The sequence below is a fragment of the Phyllostomus hastatus genome, unplaced genomic scaffold (assembly GCF_019186645.2).
Source record: "Phyllostomus hastatus isolate PE091 unplaced genomic scaffold, TTU_PhHast_1.1 phas_contig_40, whole genome shotgun sequence".
NCBI lineage: Eukaryota > Metazoa > Chordata > Mammalia > Chiroptera > Phyllostomidae > Phyllostomus > Phyllostomus hastatus.
The window spans coordinates 60,073,528-60,098,017 of record NW_025333872.1 but is presented as its reverse complement, the minus strand read 5'-3'; the positions used below and the strand labels follow the sequence as shown (position 1 = coordinate 60,098,017).

At 37.9% G+C, this 24,490-nt stretch overlaps 1 protein-coding gene across 2 annotated transcripts in view; it reads left to right on the top strand.

Annotated features, from left to right (window-relative positions):
• Positions 1-24,490, top strand: part of LAMA4 (laminin subunit alpha 4) — a 136,548-nt gene that overhangs the window by 98,566 nt on the left and 13,492 nt on the right. For both annotated transcript variants that reach the window (XM_045843474.1, XM_045843473.1), the window contains exons 19-30: positions 2,002-2,178; positions 3,061-3,206; positions 3,851-4,013; positions 4,859-4,992; positions 5,455-5,626; positions 8,207-8,338; positions 9,455-9,597; positions 11,163-11,301; positions 11,768-11,905; positions 13,584-13,717; positions 14,641-14,805; positions 15,605-15,758. In XM_045843474.1, the coding sequence (XP_045699430.1) occupies positions 2,002-2,178; positions 3,061-3,206; positions 3,851-4,013; positions 4,859-4,992; positions 5,455-5,626; positions 8,207-8,338; positions 9,455-9,597; positions 11,163-11,301; positions 11,768-11,905; positions 13,584-13,717; positions 14,641-14,805; positions 15,605-15,758 (1,797 nt within the window). The remainder of the gene's footprint in view (positions 1-2,001; positions 2,179-3,060; positions 3,207-3,850; positions 4,014-4,858; positions 4,993-5,454; positions 5,627-8,206; positions 8,339-9,454; positions 9,598-11,162; positions 11,302-11,767; positions 11,906-13,583; positions 13,718-14,640; positions 14,806-15,604; positions 15,759-24,490) is intronic.

Here is a 24,490-nt window from a genome sequence, read left to right as displayed (position 1 = left end):
ATCACATGAAGAGCTTTGAAAACTAAGCCCTCTCCTAGTCCCAGGCTCAAAGCAATATACCAGGCTCTCAAGAGAAAAGGTTCAACACCTGTATTTTCTTAAAGCTCCCAGTGATTCTAATGTGTAGCTGAGATTTAGGACCACAACTTAACCTAGTCAACAAAGCTCACAGAGCAAAAGAAATTGAGTATAACCAAGCACAATAAAAGACTCACTTATTATTTTTATTATTATTAATTAACAGTTATTTTAGTGCAATTGCTATGTGGAATAATCTTGCCCATCCAACCTTTGCAAAGAATTTTGTGGCATAACACAGAGGATATGAAGCTTTTACTGACCCCTCCACAGGCTTAACTGAGGAACCACATGCCAGTTAAACTGAGTAATCTCAACAAAGACCCTATTCTGAGCTGCTTGTACAGAAGCAACACAGCAGCACCACACTAGCACCAGCATTGGTAGGAATTATCCCGATGCAACAGCTAACATTTATAGTGTGGCAAAACACGGCTTGTTCTTGGCCTTCTTTTTAATTTTTTCTTTATTGATTTATAGGCCAGCAGCATTTTTTACATCCAAATTATAGGATTTTATTTTCTCAATTGAGAATTGACCTGAACAGACAATTAGCCTGAATTACTGACAGAAATAAGAGTTGAAAATCAGCTATTTTGTAATGAGGGAGATAACAAGTGGTAAATACACCTGCCCTCTGAATGATACATGGTAATTGATTCCACATCACAAATTACTTTTTTTAGATACCTTGGAGAACATTTCAAAACAGGTTTATTGTCAAGAAATGACATTTCCAAAGCTGGGTTCTCTGTGAGTGCTTTCTCGTAATTTTATTCGTATAGAGTAGAATCTGGGAGCCTTAAACACCTCAGATCATTTTCTAAAGCGTCTTGGCAATGACTCTGGAGCCCACTAGGCTTCTCAAAGTGAGATGCTTTCTGTGCAGATAATACATCCTCCTTCAACTCTCAGTTTTTACACGAATTCCACACACTGCTTGATTATTTATTAAGATGTGTTGATGTCTACTCAACTGACAACATAGGACAGCTGCACTCTAAGCACCTGGGAATATAATCTTGAGCTCACTCACCATCACTATTAACCAAATCAATATTAATGAACTGATGTAGATACATCCAGTCATTCAGAAATATTTGTATAAGTGGCATGCATATACAGTCTAATCTGCTTATGAATACTCTGAAAATCACCTCAAATCAGACTTATTTAGCATATCATATTGGGCCTCTTAGAAATACATTTACTGAGTTTTGCTTTGTTGTGATGCCATTCTGAGAATCGTTTTAAAAAAAACATTAATGAACTCATCCTTGGAATTGTTACAATGATAGCACCAGGTCCTAGAAAGCATTTTTATGTGTATCATCTTATTTCATTCTCACAACAGATTTATTGTCCTCATTTTACAGATGAGGAAACTGCAGGTTAGGTGATGTGTTTGTGATTATGTAACCAGGAAGTGGCAGAGCCAGGTTTCAAGTCCTGTCTCAGACTTCAGAGCTGGGTCTAGACCCCTCTTAATTGTCCAGACTCACCCATGCTCTTCTTTTAAAGACCCTGGGGACAAATTCCTATCTGTACTATTACCCCAGATTAGTTATACTTCTCCTGACCAGTTCATTGCTGTTAATCTTATAGACCCCTGTGAACTGTATAACTAAGTATCCCTTCAAGCTGCTAAATTCACCATGACCAAGTATGTAGTTCATTGTGGAGTTCATATTTATAATCATTCTTGGACTAACTTTGTCACCCCATTTTAAATTAAAATATTTTATTACCATCCACCTTAAAGCCTTCCTCTAACAAGGTGAGGACATAAGTAAACAAAGGCCCAGAGGAGAGAAGGGCTCAGAGGCACATCAGGAATGAGGGAGGCCCACTGAGAGAACCATGGGAAAGCTCTATGCCCATTTCTGCCACATACTTTTAATGGAATAAATTTTGTAACTCCAGATCCAAGTCTCCATGATGTTTGACGGCCAGTCCGCAGTCGAAGTGCACCCTAAAACCAATGTGGAAGACTTGAAGACCTTCACGTCCCTGAGCCTGTACGTGAAGCCTCCGGTCGTGAAGCAGCCAGAACCAGCTGGGACCGCAGACCAGTTTATCCTATACCTTGGAAGTAAAAATGTAAGAATGTGAGGTTTTATTTGTGTTTTTTATTCTTATTTTTCAATTACAGTTTACACTCAATATAATGTTTGTACTAGTGTCAGGTGTACAGCATAGTGGTTAGACAATCACATACTTGACAAAGTGTGCCCCCTGTTATTTCCAGTACCCACCTGGTACCGTGCATAGTTAGCACAATATCATTGACCGTATGTTTTATTTTACATCCTGTGACTATTTTGTAACTACTAATTTGTACTTCTTAAAAAGAGGGAATAATATTAAATGGAAAAATAGATGCTTCTCCCTTGCCTTACAACAAAGCTACGTAGGCCAACAACAAAATTCCCATTCTGGTAACTCAAAAGGTATAGATTGTTTTAATGCCCAGACTAAAGTAGTGAGTTAAAGGCAAGTAATTCTTTCTGTGTGGAATATTTCAAGGCTTGCTTCATATCATCCTCACACTGCTAACTTTGAAGTGTCTGAAGGTAGCATTTCAAAGACCTTCAGAATACAGAAGCCTCTTCCGTTTGATGCTGAACTCTGTTTGAAGAAGCATAGCAACTGGTATTGCCCAGCTGCAATATGTCCCTGGCTAACTAAGCAAGGTTAGCACACTCTCCTGGCAGCCATCAAATGTCCACAAGCCTGCAGTTGCTTGCCTCCCTGTCCAAATGCACATGGACAAGCTCAGGGGGACTGCAGACTGATACCGCCACAGAGAGGAGGGAAAGGAAGAGGCACTGCCCAGTCTAACAGTAACTTTGGTAATAATTCATCCAGACACACCTTGATACAGCCAAGCATTGGAATTGCTTATTGTTCTTTAAAGAAATGAAAGCAAAAGATGATATTTATTCATTTGGATTTTATTTAAGCAATGTCTTCACATTTCAGGCCAAAAAAGAATACATGGGTCTTGCAATCAAAAACGATAACCTGGTATATGTTTATAATTTGGGAGCTAAGGATGTAGAGATTCCCCTGGACTCCAAGCCCGTCAGTTCATGGCCTGCTTACTTCAGCATTGTCAAGATTGAAAGGTAAAGTGAATCCATGACACAGGGCTTGTGTGCACATTTTATAAGACACAAATACATACACACCACTTAACAGTCTTCCTGTGGATGTTGTAAGTAGCATTTTCTTTCCTTTTCTTCCTCCTCTTTCTTCCATTATTCCTGTACTTCTTCCCAAGTATCTTAGTGAAAAACAAAATATTAGAATATATAGTCATCATTTTTTTAAAAGATTTTATTTATTTTTAGAGAGGGAAGGAAGTGGAGAGAGAGAGAGAGAGAGAGAGGGAAACATCCATGTATGGTTGCTGGGGGTCATGGCCTGCAACCCAGGCATGTACCCTGACTGGGAATCGAACCTGCGACACTTTGGTTCGCAGCCTGCGCTCAATCCACTGAGCTATGCCAGCCAGGGCTTATAGTCATCATTTTTAGATACCAATCTGATTATTAGATCTTTTTATCTGGCCAACCCATGAATTAATTCAGAGATGGAATGTCTTTTTTGCCCTTCCCATTGATTGTTGACATTCTACAAATGCTTATGAGTATGACAAAATCAAATCACCAATTCTGTGACAAGGTAACGTTAACATTGTGACATTAAAAATAGGTATTTTCTATAAATTATTAGGCTAGTAAAGAGTGTAAATTCTTTATCTCAACAGGGTAGGAAAACATGGAAAGGTGTTTTTAACAGTCCCAAGTCTCAGCAGCACTGCAGAGGAGAAGTTTATTAAAAAGGGGGAGTTTGTGGGGGATGACTCTTTGTTGGATCTGGACCCTGAGGACACTGTGTTTTATGTTGGTGGCGTGCCTTCAAACTTCAAGGTAAGCTCTCTACCTATATTTTGGTTTATGGCAAATCTACAATAATTGTTTTCAAAAATCCATAAGACCTACAATGATTTGGGGATGGGATAGTAATTTTGATATTTTAAGAAAGAATTGAGCTCAGTAGGTAGTAGAATTCTGAACCAGGATCTATAAATCTGGTCTCTGCTGCCATATTTTTATAGTGTCAAATGCACTCAAGCTGTAGCTAACACCTGAATATCAGTTCATTTCATTCTGATACATGCATATGTTGTTAATATTACTACCATCTACGGCAGGAGTATCTGTACCTTGTGGATTTGTATCTTCAGGTTCACAGATGACCATTTCAAAAGCTCAGTTATCTCAATTAATATAAGCATAAAATAAAATACAAAGGAGGGGTGGGACCTGGGGGAAAATGTTAGACCTGATGAAAGGCAAATAAAGGAAAGACCCAAGAAGATGGGGAATCAATCTAGGATTCAATTCTAGGCTTTTTACTATTTATAGCACATTATTGAGCCTGAGAATTACTTTCTCTTTATATGAGAACAGGAATAACTACTTCCAAGAGCTGGTATAAGGATTGATTTTGGTGATGAATTCATTGCCCCGTGGGTGTCTGGCACATAGTATATGCTCAATAAATCTTACCCTCTCTGCTTAGATATGTACAACTGAAAAATCATGATTTAGCTAAATGGCTTGGCATAGAGTAGACACAAACTCAGGGCTAGAAAGATGTCTATACCAGTGGGTAGATCTCCTAGACCTGCTATTTGTTAAATTGCCTGTTCTGTGTCCTCCTGGTGAAATGTGATCATGGGACAGTTGACCATGCTTTGCCTGTTGCACAGCTTCCTGCGAGCTTAAACCTGCCCGGCTTCACTGGCTGCCTGGAGCTGGCCACTTTGAATAATGATGTGATGAGCTTGTACAACTTTAAGCACATCTATGATATGGATCCCTCGAAATCAGTGCCCTGTGCCAGGTAAGAAACTGTTGAGTATGGAAGACTTTGAGAGCCATACCAGAGCAGTGGATAAGACAAGTGTGAGCCCGTATCTAGTTCTCAATCTTTTCTTTGGGGAAACTGGTTTTGAAGCTGCATAATAGCCTGCAAAACACTTTTCAGATTTTCTCTTCCATGGATGAACATGAACAGTTCATCCATGGGTGTTAAAGTATTTGTTTGCAGCATTGATTTAGGATTCCAGAGACTGGGGTTTCACTAAAGACTTCTGTTCTCTTAGCACATAGGGTAAAGAAGAAACCCATTAAAAACAATTCATTTACCTTACCTGTAAATGCTTCTGTATGTCACCATTCAGACCTCACGACCTCACTGAAATCCTGGAAGGTCCAAGGAAGATGTCATGAGATGGATTAAAAGGACCTCCCTTGAAAAGCACAACATTGCAATACTTATATGATCCTTGTGTTTTTATTTCAGAGATAAGCTGGCCTTCACTCAGAGTCGGGCTGCCAGCTACTTCTTTGATGGCTCCAGTTATGCCGTGGTGAGGGATATCACCAGGAGAGGGAAATATGGTCAGGTGACTCGTTTTGACATAGAAGTTCGAACACCAGCTGACAATGGACTTGTACTTCTGATGGTCAATGGAGTGAGTGCAAATCAAAAGTCCCACATTTTCTCCTTTATTTCATTTACTTTCTGCTATGCATATATCTAGGAACCTTCCAAGGTTGTGTCCAGCTGAAGTTTTAGTTTACAAATCAAACTAAAGTTTAGTTTACCCAATCAAAATTGGGTTATTCTGACTAAACTGGATGTCAGCAAAAGTAAATGCAGCCCTGAAATGCATTTCCATGCACTGCATTTTATTAAATATTACATGTACATTAAACATCTCCTCTTTAATACACTGAGGAAATTTTTAAAAATCAGTGCCAAGATAAAGAAAAAGAGTGTGTCTACAGAAATTTAACACTGGCTTTTTAAATTATCTGCCCCAATCAGTAAAAAATAGTTTGAATGTTTACTATATATGAAAGTGTGTATCTACATCTATATCTATATAGTTCTTTATTATACCATATATGAATAGAATATTCAATATTGTGAATAAAAGACAACTTATATAAAGATAATATTGAGTAAAAATAAATGTTATTTTAAAATAAAGATGAAATTAAATAAACTCATTTATTTGTTAATGTTACAAAATTATTCTTAATAGCAGTTTTCAAACAATGCAATTAAATATGTTTAAGTATTTTTGAAAATCTCAATAACCAATTTGTGATAGAAGGATTCAAAGTCTTGTCCAAAGTCTAGTTTACTTCAATTTTAAGTTTTATTGGCTGTTATAACTGGACAGGATACCTCATAAAGGTAAAGCTATAAGAAGTTTACCACTGGCTTTGCTTACTAACTCATGATACCATTTTTCAGTCTCATTCATCAACTGGCAAATTTAAATTTGTCTGGTACATTTCCAGCATTTCTGATGTCAGTCTTGCCAGCTAATTATATATTGTGTCATTTTGTGCACTTTAACAAAAGAGTTCAAAACCACTGGAAACTTCATCTGGAAGATTTTTAAACAGATTAGAAGTTTCTTCCCAGAAGTGTTTTAATCTTGCAGATACGAGTGTTTTTATAAGGACACTCATTGTGTTCATCAACAAGTTCACTTCATAATAGAAAAATTTCCAAACATTTTTTTGAAAACCATCTCTTCCAGTGTATAACTTTCTTCACAAAAATTTACTATCTCATCAATTGTTATAATACACCCACCCTGAAATGATAGATCACATGTTGTTTTAAATAATGAATAGGTTTCATACTACTGAAAGACACTAGTCATCACAGATGAAGGTGAATAAACTTAGAATAATTCATTTTATAAAGAAAAATGTCTAACTCTCTTTAAACATCAGCATTTTTAATAATTTGCAGTATGTAATCTGCAAACATCTATGTGTCTCAAAGTACTGTCACTTACTGTGTCTCAATAGAAAATCAATGTAAATATTCCATTATTTAAATCATCTTACCTCTAAATGCACGTAACCAAGCTCACTCCAATAAACTGCAAGAGGCTCAAAGTAAAGAAATGGGTGAGGGGCTACTGCCAGCCTTCAAGTGTGGAGCTTCACCCTTTACGCCTCATATGATGCGTGAGTCCCATGAAACCCATTCATAGGACAAACTGAAGGCCTAGGGTCAGTCCATGGGTTAAATATGAGAAGTTAGTTTCTCTTTATAGTTTAGAGTGTTTAAATGAGTATAAATAGAAGTTGAAATATTTCTTTATGTTCCCCAATGGATTGTTGTCCACATTCTCAGGAGAATGCAAAGTCTACTTGGAATATCAATTTCTGTAAAACAGGGACTTTGCATAATACCTTATCACTCAAATCCATTGAATTCTTGTATCTATGAACTATCTTCTGAAACGAGCAAGCCTGACTAGTGAGTATTATAGTGTAAGTGTAATATTCAAGTGACTATTACAGAATTACTCTGGTTCTTGAACATAATGTGGTCCAAGTGAATAATAATTTCATATTTATTTGCAAGAATTCAGTGCATCAGGATAACACAGAAATGGCCTTCTTTTTTATATCCATATTTGCTGATAATTTTTAAGGCTCTTTTTGGAGCCCCTTGGAATTTGTTTTAAATATCACCAATGTTCCTCTTAAAATTAAATGCAATCACATATATTGGCTTGTTATAACTTTCAAAAGTTGCCTGGAGAAAAGGCAGTTGAATGCATTTTGCCTATAATACTCTGTTTTCAAAATTTTTAAAAGAAAAGGAAACCTGATTTTGGTGGTGAACACACTAGGATATTTCATGTAATTGTATACCTAAAACCTATGTAATTTTATTAACCAATGTCACTCCAATAAATTCAATACAATGAAAAAAATTAAAAACTAAAATAAAAATTTTTAAAGGTCAACAAGGTAAATGTGTAATTTTATTAATTCATAGAGTAAATAAAAACAACAGAAGATAGTTATTTAAAATTGTATGTAAGTATTAACATTCTGGTATATTAATATGAAACATAACCACTGATGTAGTTATAATTTTAAGAACTTCATGAGATATCCTTAGGCTTCCAACAATTTCAGTAATACAGAATACAGTATTACTTCTCAAATTCAGCTAAATCTGCACTTTTATAATAGCAGATGCTCACATTATAACTTCCTTTTCTCCACAGAGTAGATTTTTCAGCCTGGAAATGCGCAATGGTTACCTGCACGTGTTCTATGACTTTGGATTTAGCAATGGCCCTGTGCATCTTGAAGACACTTTGAAGAAAGCTCAAATTAATGATGCAAAATATCATGAGGTACAAATCATTGCAATTTGAGTAGTTACTCTGTTTTATTTGGTTTTGTTTGAATGTGAATCTATTGATCAATAGATTGATCTAATCTATTGATCTAATCAGATGTTCAACTGAGAGAGGTGGGAAAATAATTACACTAAACACCTCTGTATCTAAAGACTGACTGAAGGACTCTCATCTGCTTAACTCAGGGATGATATTTGCTTTAAAAAATGGATGTTTTTGTCATATTGACTTTTCTAAAAAGAGTCACTGAAAGATGCACTGTAGTTGCTTCATTAACCAAGAGGCCCCTGTCATGCTCACTATCTTGATTACAGTGACACTCCTGTAGAATCCTTCTGTACATTTGTTGAAAATGCCAAAGGGTAGTTATATAGCCATTCGTTTACTTATCCTCTGAGCCCCACTAAATACAAAAAGAGTACATATAAGTAAATAGAGAATCTCCTTTTAAACCATTTATCCAGAACTTAGAAAATACCAATATAGTTTCCTTATAAAGAGAACCGACAAAGAACACTCTTTAGTCTTAAAACAGATGTGTAGTATACATCTATTTTTATTAATAACTACTTTAACTCTACAACTTAATAAAATGTTAAAAAGGCATAATATCTTTGAAGTTGAACTGAAATGCAGAGAGAAATAAGAGGCTACATTTCTCTTCTCAGTAAGTCTATACCCTTCATGAGGATGGTTTACAATAAAAGATTGTTTTAACTATTTATCTGACTAGCATTTTTGCAGATTTGTTAAGGCTTCTCAGTGTGTCACCAAAAAGTAACACCTGGTAACATGCAGCCTAGGTTCCAGGAGGTACCTGTTTATAGTTCTTTCCCCAATCTCCTCAAAGGGACCAAAGAAATCAACTGGTCTCGTGACAAATTTTCCCTGAAGTAGTTCCTTCCTCATATAGAAATCCTTCTTCAGGAAATGTGAATTTCTGCATGTCTGTGATTAAAAAAGGAAAACCTGTTCTCCATTTTGTAAACGAACAAGCATGAGAACATGGAAGTCCAGCTGTTTTAACCAGAATAATTAAAATATACAGTAGTCTTCAAAAAGTTGCATGTTAACCAGTAGTCAAGAGTTACTATGCCTTATTTCTCCCAGATCTCAATCATTTACCACAACGATAAGAAAATGATTCTGGTGGTTGACAGACGGCATGTCAAGAGCATGGACAACGAAAAGATGAAAATACCTTTTACGGACATATACATTGGTGGGGCTCCCCCAGAAGTCTTACAATCCAGGTAAGTTTTCTTTGTTAAGTGGTTGCTTGTTCCTAACAATTTACTGGCTGAGTATTCAACACCCAGGATAGGTCTAGCAAAAGGTTTAAGCTCCCTCCCTTGCTACTTTCACACATGTGCACAGGCACATGCACACATGCATGTACTTTGGGCCCTCTGCAGCCAACCCTCATGACCCCCTTAAATCAGTATCTGCTAGATGTGATCTACGGATTTCTTTAATTGTGTCCCTTTACTTTTGTTTTAGTCTTCTTTTAAATTTATTTGAATTCTCAAATAGCATCTGAAGGTAAAAAATTTAAGCTTATCCAAGTGTTTGTGAATTATGTATGGTGAAATATGATTCTAACATATTCAAAAATTCACTGTCTCTTGTTACATTTAATTCATAGCATCAGAGACCTGAAAGACTGAGAGACAACTTTATGATATTCCAGTCCAGTGGTTCTCAACCCTGGTTCTCTTTAGAATAACCTGGAAAGCTTTCATAAACACCACTGTCCATGACCACTCTCCAAAAATTCTGAGTGCTCCGAGATAAAGCCACAATATAAATATAAAATTAAAAAACAAAAACAAAAACAAAAAAAAACCCTTCCCCAACCAGGCAATTCTACTGAGCAACTAGGGCTGAGAAATGCTGATAGAGTTCACCCTCTCATCCAATACAGAATCCATATCTCCATTAGCCCTCACACCTCTCTTTGAATAAATGTGATGATGTAGCTATGATTAGCTGTGAATGCAAAAAAAATCAGCTTTAATGACTTCAATTTTTATAAAGCTTTTCCTTATATTGAATCACAACTAGTACAATCCCCCTTCCATGTCACAATGCTCCATATGTTTAAAAGGCTCCCCAAGATTCCTCTTCAAACTAAATAGCCTCTTCAGTCCTTCAACTGTGTCACGCTAGACCTTTACCCGCCATGCTTGCCATTATGTGCACCCCAGTCCGTCCATCAGTGTGACCCTCCCAGTATGATCTTGTTGGTGTACAATATAGGGGCCAGTTAACTCCTTAGTTTGGCTAGTGTTCATCTTAAATACATTGAAGACATTGTAATTTGAATAAAACTAACTTCATTCAATATCCAATAACACATTCTTGGGTACTCCTATATACTAAGCATGATAATAGGTACTAGGACTACAGTACTGAGAAAAATGCCATCCCTTATCTTATAGACAAAATATTTCTTACTTTCCTAATAATCCCAAGGCCCAGCATTCACACTAGCATTAGTTGATTAGAGTGTGTAACAAATTAAACCAAGAAGATAAGTTTACAACCCAAGTGGATTGGCAGAAGACTGAGGACTGTATTGAGATCCTCACTTACCAGTTGTGACATAAGAAATTAATGTTTCTCAGTTTATTTTGGTAACTTATACCATGTGAAATTGCCAAGAACTGACCATTTTTACCCTTTAAATAAGTCAGTTATAAATGATTAGAAATAAAATTAAATTGCATGGCCTGTGTACATAGGGTAACATTGTCCTCACAGCTAAAGAAGTACATATATAAAGAAGTACATGTATCATTAAAGATTTTTTTTTCAGGACTCTAAGAGCACACCTTCCTCTAGATATAAACTTCAGAGGGTGCATGAAGGGTTTCCAGTTCCAAAAGAAAGATTTTAATTTATTAGAGCAGACAGAAACCCTGGGACTTGGCTATGGATGCCCCGAAGACTCTCTTGTAAGTACCAATCAGAATCTTTTTAATAAGAATAAATAATAGATATAAAAGTTATCGCTCTCAAAAGTTGTAAAGCTCTTTTCAGCTTCTTTATAATCCTAGGTACACCTTGGGCTCCGCTCTGCCACCGTCAGAAAGAATCATTAAGCCAGGAAGGCCTGTGGGGTTTCTCTGTGACTGGTCCAGTTTGCCTCAGTTTTCCAGGGGTGGGGCTTCCAAAGCTCAGAGAGGCTGTGTGAGCATCTTTACTCACTCAGGGTAGAGGAAGTAAAGAAGTTGAAACCCCATCTGTTGTTAGAGGAACACAGAAAGAAGGTTCACATGCTTCAATTTCATTATAAACCAGAAGTTTAACAAAAGACTATTAATACAGAAACTAGCAGACAAGACCTCTGGCATGTCAGAATATGCATTTTAAGCATTTGATAATTATCACAAACACTAAATTCACTCTTTCAACACACAGATATCTCGCAGAGCATATTTCAATGGACAGAGTTATATTGCTTCAACTCAGAAAATATCTTTCTTTGATGGCTTTGAAGGAGGATTTAATTTCCAAACATTACAGCCAAACGGGTTACTCTTCTATTATGCTTCAGGGGTAAGTATTTGTTTTTCCCCAAGGAAACATCTTTGTAATGTTTGTTTTGTCTATTAAAAATACTTTTAAGCACATGAATAGTGCTTAGAGATTTTTTTATTCAGATTCATTTTGACTCACATGTACACACACAGAATACCTCATTGCATACACTTTATAAAATATTATATGTATTGTACATCAGAGGTTCTTAACCTGGGATTCATGTACCCTAACCCACTCCTCAAGGGGTCCTGAAAAGAATTCAGGAGGTCTGTAGATTTGGGTAGGGTTAAATCGCATCTTTATTTGTTCCAACTAAAATTTAGCATTTTCTTCAATTGTGAATATTGACACAAATCACAATAATATCAGCAGTACCTCTAACTTTTTTATTAATAGAAATCATAAGTAGTTTTCACTTCACATTTAAGTTATCACAGATATCTCAAAATATTAGTTTTGCTCATAGCTACTTCTAAATTACAATAGTTATTAGATCTAATGCTAGATTTTATTATTTAATGCCTTCATAAAAAGTACATATATGACTCTACCACAGATTTATTGTTTTGGTATCTTAAAACTGTATTTCAATGTAATTTGTTTCCTTTGAGTTCTTACATATTTTCTTTTATGCATATTAAAACATTATTTCATGAAGGGGCCCATATGTATCACCAAACTGCCAAAGGAGTCCATGGCAGAAAAAGTTTTAAGAACCACTTCATGTTAAGAACAAACATACATGTGATTTATGTTATAAATAACTAAAAAGAATGTACTTCTCTCTTCTTGCATTTGCTGAACACTTGGGCTCAACTTCAAGATACATTATTTCAAGAATAAAATGAGATCTGTAGAGGTTCAGTGATCTTGGTCATCACCAGTAGATACACTGGGGGACTAAGTCATAATATACGTAATTTATGACAGCAGCTTTCACTGTTTGTGCTTACTACTTTGTATCTATCACATACATATTGAATTTAATTTCAATCAGTAGCATCTATGAGAATCTACCCAAAGCACTTTTTAAGCCCTCTGTCACCTAACCTGCCTCAGGTTACCATGGTTAATTAAATAACACTTTTGGTCCCCCCAAAAATAGTTACATGCTGGGCTAGCTGTAGAGTTTGGTGACCATATTGGGGAAGAGAAGCAAGATTATCATGTTGCCAATATTTGAAGACAGATGATAAGAAATTCAGAAAAAGAGATGTTAAACTGCTTTTTAAAGTATTTCTCTTCTGTCTCTATATATCAAAAATGTGAAACATTTAAAAAGCCAAACTAGCAAATTAATGTTTGCCTCGTCACCTAGCTACATCCTCAGGGAGATTCCAATATTGCCTTGTGCACAGGGATTAAAAGTGAGACGTGGTAGAATAGAAATGCTTGAGTCAGGAAAGTAACTGTAACTGACATTAAGACAACTCTTAATATGATAAAATCACCAGAAATATTCAGTTCTAAATATAGTGGTTTTTTTCCGTTAAAACATGTCTAATTTTATAGGTAATATCAACAACAAGCAATTAAGTATTTTGTTTTTGTTGTTATTCATAGAAAGTATTTTACAAGCAAACTTCCTTCACACTGGGTATTCCTTTAAGCAATAGCATTAAGTAAATGTTGAAAACACGTTTACCTTTTGGATACATGGATCCCTACTTGAAAACCTGTGCTTGCCTTTCAGTCAGACGTGTTCTCCATTTCGTTGGATAATGGCACCGTGGTCATGAACGTGAAGGGAACCAAGGTGCAGTCGACAGATAAGCAGTACCATGACGGGCTGCCCCACTTCATCGTTACCTCTGTCTCACCCACAAGGTACCGCTCCTCCCCATGTAGTCTTCCCATCGGATGGCTTTGTATGTAGGGCAGGATTCTGTCAAAGGACCACTCTGAATAATAGGCTATCCTACTACTTTTCCAGTGTTAAAAAAATATATTGAAAGGAGTTATTTAACTCCTGTTTTTAAAAATTGCTCTTAATTTTCAAGACATGCAAAGTAAGTCACTATAAAATTACTTAACATGAATATAAAGGTTTTTCCCCCAGTAAAAGTATAGGCTATAATCTCCTTGAGAGAAGTGCCTGGATATAGTACTCACTCAGTGGAGGACAGTGATTGGCACATAGAAGGAGCTCAGCAAAAACTGGTTCCATTTAGTTTTAAATTTGGCAGTTGAGAATGCCACATTGATGGCAGTATTTTAAAATCTCTAATTTTATTGTTAAAATATATACTGAATTTCATTTCCACAATAAGAAAACTTTCTGGGGTAAGACACGAACGTCTGTTGTAGACTGCTCCTACATGCCCAGTTCCATGGGCCCCTCCCAACATAGGAAAACATAATGGGCCTTTTCTGGACTCCGTTTCCAATCAGAATTAAAACCACTTAGTGAGCATTTTACAGTGGAAATGCTCTCCCACAAATGTGTTTAAATGATCACCATGAAGTATGTTCTGGGGTTTTTTCCATCAAAAAGAAAGAAAAAAACAATGCTGATGACTAGTCATCTTAACTTCTTGCTTTTATGGGTTTAAATTCCAATCATGGTTTGGAAGTTCTTTCTGTGTTTGGAAATATTAATTGTTTCATCCTAGGCCTCATAAAGAGTCTAGAAAACTACTGTTTCTTTATTAACCAGATGTCCCATTTCAATTCCATGAGAAAATCTGCAACCTTGAACTCGAGGTAGAATGTTAGCTGTGTGGTACGTAAACAAGCCTTGTCCTTTGCAGATATGAACTGATAGTAGATCAAAGCAGACTCGGGAGTAAGAACCCCACCAAAGGGAAAGCGGAGCACACACAAGCTGGTGAAAAGAAGTTTTACTTCGGTGGCTCACCCATCAGCCCCCAGTACGCTAACTTCACCGGCTGTATAAGTAATGCCTACTTTACCAGGTATACTTTTATTTTTTATAAATCTGCATGAATGATAAAGAAGATCAAGTCAGTAATGAAAATATTTACATCATTGAAACAGCTATGAATGTGTCAGAGGCATTAGGGTAGTATTAGAAGCTTGCACAGCTGCTTGAGCAGCTGACATTCTTGGGTTTGCAATTACATTTTCTTGCCCTTTAATTTCTGTATGACTTGGTGAAGTAAACTGTTATTACTTCACCTGCACAATACAGATAATAGTAGTGCCTGCCTGGTATGCTTGTTACGAGGATTAAATGAGATAATACACATAAAGTACCAGGCATACAGCGAGCTATAAACATTATATGTGATTATTTCTGTACTTCTTATTAAAGATACAGCACAGAGCAACATACTCAAACCCTTGTTAGAGGCTTAAGAAAGCGTTCTTAATTTAATGCATGACTTTAAACAAAGACATTAATCCAGGCCCTTAGCAAAGACAATGAGGACTCCCTGAGTACAAGAAAAAGCAAGGGAGGAATTTCATACAGATTAAGGAAGACAGAGGTAGCCCCAATCATCCAGAGTGTGGTGAGGAAAATCATGTTCATCTGTCAGAGTGTGCTGGTACCAGGCACAAAGTTATTAGTAAATTGGTTAAATGATCATATCAAGGATTCTGATTAAGGTAGAGGTTGATGGATACAGACCCATCACACACACACACACACACAAAAATTTAATGGCTAAAGTTCTCTGACTTCCATAGTTTTTGTCATGTAATTCTGAACAGTATTTTTAAATCTTTTTTACCCCATTCTTACAAACATAGGTTGGACAGAGATGTGGAGGTAGAAGATTTCCAGCGATATTCTGAAAAAGTCCACACTTCTCTTTATGAGTGTCCCATCGAATCTTCACCATTGTTGCTCCTTCACAAAAAAGGAAAAAATTCCTCGAAATCTAAAACAAGTCAGAATAAAAAGGTAAAAGATAATGCTGTGCTAAGTTCCCAATTGCCCTTAGATAGTCCATGCATACGACTTTACATGCTAATGCTTCGGAGAATTTACCCTAGTTTACAAAGACAGGATTCTTGTAGTAGCAGATATTCCAGTTTCCCAGCTTTGTCACATCTATTCTTGTTCCTTAAAAAACAGTTTGAATCCATTTTTACCCATGCTTCCAACTACTTTTTGATAGCATCATATATTGCTCCATACTTAACAATTTGTATATATCATGTTATTAGTACCTTTTATTCTTTAGTATCATTTGCTTTTGTGCAGCAGTCTCAGGCTTTTGTCGTAATCATGGATATTACTAAAGTTTCTGATCTTACCCTTGTTTCCCCCTCTTTCCCCTCCACTTCAACCACTCACATGTACAGTTGATCTGTGTCAACTAGAGCTGCCATCTTAGCTTCCATTATCAAAACCTTGAGTTTTATAAAATATATTTTATTGATTATGCTATTACAGTTGTCCCAATTTTTCACCCTTTGCCCCCCTCCACCCAGTACCCACCATTCCCTCCAGCAATCCTCCCCCTTATTCATGTCCATGGGTCATGGGTATAAGTTCTTTGGCTTCTCCATTTCCTATACTGTTCTTTTTATATATATAATTTTTTAAAATTTATTTTGAGAGAGGGAAGGGAGAAAGAAAGAGAAAGAGAGAGAAACATCAATGTGCAGTTGCTGGGGGCCATGGCCCGCAACCCAAGCATGTGCCCTGACTGGGAACTGAACCTGCGATGCTTTGGTTCTCAGCCCACGCTCAATCCACTGAGCTACACCAGCCAGGGCTTTATTTCCTATACTGTTCTTAACATCCCTCTGTCTGTTGTGTATCTACCAATGTGTACTTCTTAACCCCTGCACCTTTTCCCCTATTCTCCATCTTCCCCCTGTTTACTGATAATCCTCCAAATGGTCTCCATATCTATTATTCTGTTTCTGTTCTGCTTGTTTGCTGACTTTGTTCTTTAGATTCAATCATTGATAGTTGTGAATTTATTGCCATTTTAATGTTCATAGTTTGAACATTAAACTATGTTCTTGATCTTCTTCCTTTTCTTAAATAAGTCCCTTTAACATTTCATATAATAATGGCTTGGTGATGATGAATTCCTTTAGCTTTACCTTGTCTTGGAAGTGCTTTATCTCCCCTTCCATGATAGCTTTGCTGGATAGAGTGATCTGGGTTGTAGGTCCTTGCTTTTCATCACTTCAAATACTTCTTTTCAGTCCCTTCTTGCCTGCAAAGTTTCTTTTGAGAATTCAGCTGCGAGCCTTATGGGAACTCCTTTGTAGGTAACTTTCTTTTCTCTTGCTGCTTCTAAGACTCTCTCTTTATCTTTAATCTTTGACACTTTAATTATGATGTGTCTTGGTGTGGTCCTCTTTGTGTCCATCTTGTTTGGGGCTCTCTGTGCTTCCTGGACTTGCATGTCTATTTCCTTTACCAAATTAGGGAAGTTTTCTTTCATTATTTTTTTCAAATAAGTTTTCAATTTCTTCCTCTTTCTCTTTTCCTTCCAGCACCCCTGTGATTCAAATACCAGTGTGTCTGAAGTTGGCCCAGAGGCTCCTTTCCCTGTCCTCACTTTTTTGGATTCTTTTTACTTCTTGCTGTTCTGATTGAATGTTTTTTTTCTTCCTTATGTTCTAAATCATCAATTTGATTCTCAGCTTCATCCACTCTGCTGTTGATGCCCTGCAATTTTTTCTTTATTTCACTTCATTTCAGCCTGGGTCTTTCTTATGCTGTGGGAGTACCCAATGAGTTCCTTGAGCATCGTGATCACCAGTGTTTTGAACTCTGCATCTTATAGACTGATTATCTCCATTTTGTTTAGTTATTTTTCTGGAGTTTTGTTCTGTTCTTTCATTTGGGCCATATTTCTTTGTCTCCTCATTTTGGCAGCCTCCCTGTGTTTGTGTCTATATATTAGGTAGAGCTACTTCCTTGTCTTAGTAGCATGGCCTATTGTAGAAAGTGCACCCATAAGTTGGATAGGGCAGAGGCTTAGGTAGTCACCAGGGTGGGGAAACCCATGTGAACCAGGTTGATCGAGTCTCAGATTAATGTTGCTGCTCTGTGGCTGTGTGTGGAAAAGAGCTCAGAAAAAGGACAATGGCTGATGCCTGGCCTCTGGAGTTTTGTCCTGGAGGAAGCCGTCCCCAAGAACTCACCCTAATGCCAGATACTTCAGTTTCTCCCCATATGCCACTCATGCCCTTCCAGCTGCTTTCCTGGGGCTAGAGCCCAGAAGGAGTGAATCTGTGTAAGTCCTAAGTCCATTGCAGTTCCTGTAAGAGGAAATGCCTGAGAATCCTGAAGTTTCTTCTGCCACTCCAACCCCTACTGGTTTTTCCAGCCAGAAGTTATGGGGATTTTTCTTCCTGGCACTGGAACCCTGGGCTGGGTGGTCTGGTATGGGGCTGGGATCCCTTGCTCCCTAGGTATCCCTCTTGATTTTTATCCACCACATGTGGGTGTGGGATTGCCCATTCCACATATCCATGTCTCTGCCCCTCTTAACTGTCTGGATGAATGTGACTTCTTTAATTCCTTGGTTGTTGGACCTCCATACAGCTTGATTTTCTGATGATTCTGAGTTGTAGTTTAGTTGTGATTTTTTCTGTGGCTGTGTGAGGTGGTGAGCCATGTTTACCTATGTCTCTATCTTGACTAGAAGTCCAAAATCTTGAGTTCTTTTTTTTTCAGATTTTATTTATTTATTTTTAGAGAGGGGGGAAGGGAGGGAGAAAGAGAGGGAGAGAAACATCAATGTGTGGTTGCTTCTCATGTGGCCCCCAGTGGGGACCTAGGTGGCCCACAACCCAGGCATGTACCCTGACTGGGAATAGAACTGGCAACCCTTTGGTCCACAGCCTGTGCTCAATCCACTGAGCTACACCAGCCAGGGCTTAAATCTTGAATTCTTAAATTGCATTCTCTGACTACCACTCTTTCTCATTCTTTTAGCCTAACATTTCCCACCCATCCTTCCCTGTGCAATTTTAACAATGTGCTCAGGGGCCAATGTTTCCCCCCAGTCCAAGCCACTATCATCTCCCATCTGAATTACTGCAACAGTCTCTCAGCAGGCCTCCTCGCTTCTATCTGGCTCTCCAACAGTCTCTTCTCGACACAACTGCCAGATTCTTATGAATATATTATATTATGTCACTCCTCTGCTCAACATGGACCCCAACTTCACTCAGAATAAAAACCCAAGTTCATACAATGTCATCACAGGTCTTATATTATCCTTATTCCCTCACATGTTCTTCCCCCCACACTGATTGTCTGGCTATCCCTAGAATGGACCATGCACACTCCAGCTTTAAGGGGTTTACTTGAGTTTTCCTTCTGCCTAGACTACTCTTTCCCCAAATATCTGCACAAACAACTCCTTCTCCTCCTCCTTCCCTTAGGATTGCTCAATTTTCATCTTCTTAATGAGGCTTATTTTTAACCCCTTACTTTAAGGTATACTCTTGTCTTCTTTCCACAACACTGTCACCAGTGACAATGAAGTCCTTTCACAGAGTCACAAGTAAAGCATTGCAGGGCCCTATGTATGGGAGGATGGGAGGTTGTGACATGGCAGTAAGGTTTATTGAAGCAGCTGAAGCAAACACTGGGGTTCAGCTCCGGTGCCTCATCTCCATCTGTCTCACCATAAAAAAATGTCTAGCCTTGTCTTCATCAACTCCAGTACAACGGCCAAGGTCCAAAAGTTCTGTGCCATTGGTTCAGCCCAGTCCAGTCTTTGTCACCATCTGGCTGACTTAGTCTGTGTTCCCGGCTGTGTTCCAGCTCACTGTGTACCCAGGCCTGCACAGTCTGCTGTGGGCACCAGGTGGCTGCAATAGAGAGAAAATGCACCAGCAAACACAGCAAGCACATATTACTGAGGGAGAGAGTTTCTTTGTTAAGCTGGGATTATACTATCTCGGGTTTGGGATGGATGAGGCACTTCTTCAAACTAACCAATCGACACCCCAAGCTTTCATGGGTTTGCATTGGATCCTCCCCCTAACCAATTCAGATCCTAGATGAGGGTTCTTTCTGTGTTCCTTCTACAACCTGAACCTTTTTCCAGGCTAGACAGACAGACCTTTATGGTCACCATCTTAGCTGCTTCTGCAAATGCCTCGAAGTGGAATTTTACCCCCTCCTTAGCTTACCCCCTCCTTACCTGCCATCTTAGCTTCAACTGGGCATGTGCCCACATGGAGAATGTCTCCTTTATTGTTTTATCCCTCCCCATAGTGATCTTTAGGGAATGGACCAGTGGTCCCCTGGGGAGTGTGTGAAGTTGTAGCTTCCTAGTGAAGCAGGCCCAATATTGAATTCAGCTTCCCAGTTTATTGGCTTCTTAATGTGTGATTCTTTTTCCCCCTTTTTTTTATTAATACCTAGCTACCTACACTAATAGTGCTACTGATTTCCTTTGCCTTCTTCTGCTTGCTCTTTTTTCCATAGTGCTTGTCATATTTTAATTGATTATGTACTTTATTATGTTTATTATTTATTGTCTGTCTCGTCTGCTAGAATGCAAGCTACTTTGTTTTATTCACTGATACATCCTAAGATCTTAAAGCAATGTACATAATAGGTCTTTAATAAATATTAGCTGTCTTCATCATAGGGTTGAGATAAGGGTTAATGAGCTAATGCATGAAATGCTCTTAACACAATGCCTGGCATAGAGTAAACATTCAGTACACAAGCCATTATATGTTTATAAAGCCTCATGAGTGTTTCTGGAGGTCAATTCCTAAAAGTGGAATTGCTTAGACAAAGGGAATTACACTGTCACAAGTAGCATTTGAAAGAATCTATAGTCCCTCACAATTGCTAACACTAGATATGGTCAAATTTTTATAATTTAGTCAATTTAATGATCTCATTTGGGTTTTTAATTTGTATGTTCTTGAATGCTAGTGAGGTTGAGCATATTTTCAGGGGAAGAACTAATTTCTTCCTAAAACTGGCTTTGGAACCATCAGCAGAGGGGAGCATGCCCACCAGCTTCTTGGTTCTGATGGTTTTACACTACCCATGCGTTCCAGGTTATGTAGGACCCTTCTTAGAATCCCTGTGAAACTTCCCTTTGTTACATGATTTCTTTATCAGTGTTAATAATTTTGTTCATGTGTGATAAAGTCTTAGAAGTTTTTCAGGATTCCTTCCTGAATTTCACATGAAAGATTTTATGAAGTGATTCAGGCAGACAAATAATTTCAGTAGTTTTTATGAAGGATTTTGCTAAAGGATACTTGATGTGTGGGTCACCGGCCAGCAGTGATCACGGAATGCTGCGGATGGCTCCACAATACGCGAGAAAAAACATGCACAGAGACAAACTAGTTTCTGTGGAGAAGTAGGGACAGAATGGCCACCTCCTCTAGTGGGGAGCGCACCGATTTACCGTCCAAACCTGCTTTTATTGGCCTCATTTTGCATAATAATTCAGGTAAAGTACTTTACTCATTATGAGGAAGTAAGGAACCATAAGACTTTGAGGAACAAACTAACTTCCTCCTTGGACCCTTCTCATTCAACTGAGAGCATTCTAAACAAAGAAGGTTTTACAGTAATTTACATGTTCTTTCTTAGGCCTGATCACCCGGGAACCCGCCCTTTTCAGCACAGAGCTGCACCACCCTGTCATTGTTTCAGGCTTAGGTGGAGCAAGGGAACTAAGGCAACCAAGAGATAAGGAGATTTTCTCCCAGATGATGAGAACTCAGGCTATGTCAAAGCCAAGGAGCGAGGGTCCATCACCCCCTTTTGCTGTAGCCCCCAAAGTCCTTCTTTGGGGGGCCTCCCACGTGATCGTGCCTGTCTTAGGTCGTTCCCCCCTTGAGGAATCTTACCCGTCTTTGGCTAACCGACCAAGCTTTGGGGTTCAGTTATGAATGAAGCAGCAGAAGCAGCGTTCCTGCCAGGGAGATAAGCTTTTGTCTCCTTGCTGGCTTACGGTTCCAAAGGCATTCCCTTAGCCTTAGCCTAGGTGGGGGTTTCATCTTCTGATACCAGTCAGAGCAGTTCCCAATAGATACTTTGAAGGATTTTTCATAGGAGACTAGAAAATTATAATAGAATCCTACTGTAATCTTTATATTTTGATGCTAAAAAGTTTACTCTGAGAATTTTTTAGCTGAGCAATGCTCAGTGGATCATAGAAAGCAGGTTAATATCATAGGCTGATGGAGAACATCAACCTTCTAAAGCAAACAGTTTATCCCTTTAAATGGATACAGCTTTCTGTATGAAGCTGTCTACCTAATGTAGTTTCCCAAACAAACATTCATAGCTTCAAGGTTACAATCAACAGCTCTTGGAACTATTAACACAAATTTTTCAATATTGTAAGGACCTCTTAGTCTTTATGGTAAAAAGTCTTAGAAACTCAAGTTTGTAATAAGATACAGAATCAGTATAGATCTTATCTACATTATTTGGTAATTAAAATGACATTGTTTGACAAGCAAAATATAGCCAAAGATACTGAAATTGAGAATAGGCTGACAGTGACCAGAGGGGAGAGGGGAGGGAATTTCATGGGAAAAGGGGAAGGGTTTGCAAAAACAAGTATAAAGGACACTTGGACAATAACGGCGGGGGGGGGGTGGAAACAGGAGGGAAGTGGGGAGGGCTGGGGGAGTAGGCTGGGATGGGGGAAAGGAAGCAAACTGTACTTGAACAACAATAAAAATATATCTATTTAAAAAAACTATATTTATATCTAAAAAATTAAATTAAATTAAATGTCAGTGTTTGCTAACTTCTCCTATATTTTTACCCTTGTATCAATAGCTTCTTAAACAGCTACCAAGAAAAACTTTGGCCTCTAGTTTAAATTTTTATCAAGGCTCAATGATGGCAATTTTAGCTTACAATAATTTTCTTAAAGATTTTATTTATTTATTTTTAGAAAGAGGGGAAGGGAGGGAGAAAAAGAGGGAGAGAGACAAATATTCCATTTTATGCATTTATTATAATGTATTTAACCACTAATAGACTTCCAGTTGTTTCCAGTTTTCTTTCTTTTATGGATAAAGATCATAGTACATTAATCTTTGACCATATTGCTGAATAAATTTTTAGGATGTATTCCTAGAATTGGAATTACTGGGTCAAAGCAAATTATTTTCCAAAAAAGTAAAAGTGATTTTATATTTCTTCAATTGTATATAAGAGTACCTGTCTTACCACCTATGTTCCAGCCTGAAAGTTTTTTGTAATTTTTATGTTTTCAAATTTAATTGGAAAATTATCTTCTCGTTTGGTGTTTAATGTGATAACAAACATTCTCTGCATTGTAATAGACTCATTCTCAGATATCTGGCTAACTCTGCCCTCCTTTGAGAACTGACTCCTTACCTGCCAGGGAGCCCCAGTGTTTTAGGTGTGTGACTTCATCTGCATTGATATGGATGATTAGACTAGTGTAGATCATGTCAGCTAAGCTGTGCCATCATGTTCTGTTTGTGGAAACTCAGAACCCAGAGAGACTAGTCTAGGCTGCTCATTGAATAGAAAACATGTAAACCTAAGAGCTCAATGTTAATCCTTAGCAGGGGTGTCCAACCTGTGGCCCACGGGCTGCATGTGGCCCAGGATGGCTGTGAATGTGGTCCAAAACAAATCATAAATTTAATTAAAACATTATAAGATTTTTTGTTTTTGTTGGTGTTTGTGTACTTAATGTGTCACCCAAGACAACTCTTCTTCTTCCAGTATGGCCCAGAGACACCAAAAGGTTGGATGCCCCTGAATTCTACAGAAAAAGAAAATTGCTTTACAGAGAAAGAGAAAAAGGCAGAAAGCTTTCTTTTAGATAAAGAATAACAGACATTCTGAGAAAAACAAAGCCGAGATACCAGAACTCCCAGAAAAGGAGTGCCTTGTGTCTTCCTAGCTTTCCAATTCCTGATTCTTACCCCTGGTAGGACCCCACTATACTATCTTCTCTTAGATTGTGTTCTCAAGACACTCCCACATCCTTATAACATACTGCCCTTTTTTCCTTAAGTAACTTAAATAGTTTTGCCGTTACCTAAAACAAAAGAATATTGCTAAATTGAAATTAGTACCACTAGTTGGATTGCAACTAATAGACCCTCAGAGAAGTAAGTTACATGGGGAAGGTCAGAGTCTAATGGGGTTCAGTGAGAATCTGCCCTCCCCCCACACACACACACAGATATTTTAGGATAATAAAGTGTCTCTGTACTTTGTGGTACTGAAGTGATTAAATTATAACCTCTCTTTTTTATTAGCATTAATATCCAAAGGAATTATAGTGTTTGGTTGCCATATATAAAGATATCAGTGTTTATTAATTTTTGTAGAAGGCAAGAGAAAGAACCTAGTCCATGTATTCCCACAGTGAAGCACAGAAAGACAGAGCAGATAAACTGAGATTGTCATGGTCCAATAACCTTAGGCTTTGCTGAGCCCCTGTAGTCTAAATCCACTGTTGCTCTCTTCCCCTAGTTAAGTGGGTGCACTGACTGAGAAAGAGTGAGATCCTCTCTGTAGGAATGGAGAGAATGAGGGACAGCCAGAATTGGAGCAAACCCTCAACCCACCACCACCCTCTCACCCCCACCTGCCAGGCCCCACGCAGAGCATTTCCTGTGCCCTTCAATGAGACAAAGATGATCATATCTCCCATTCTAAGGCATGTTGCT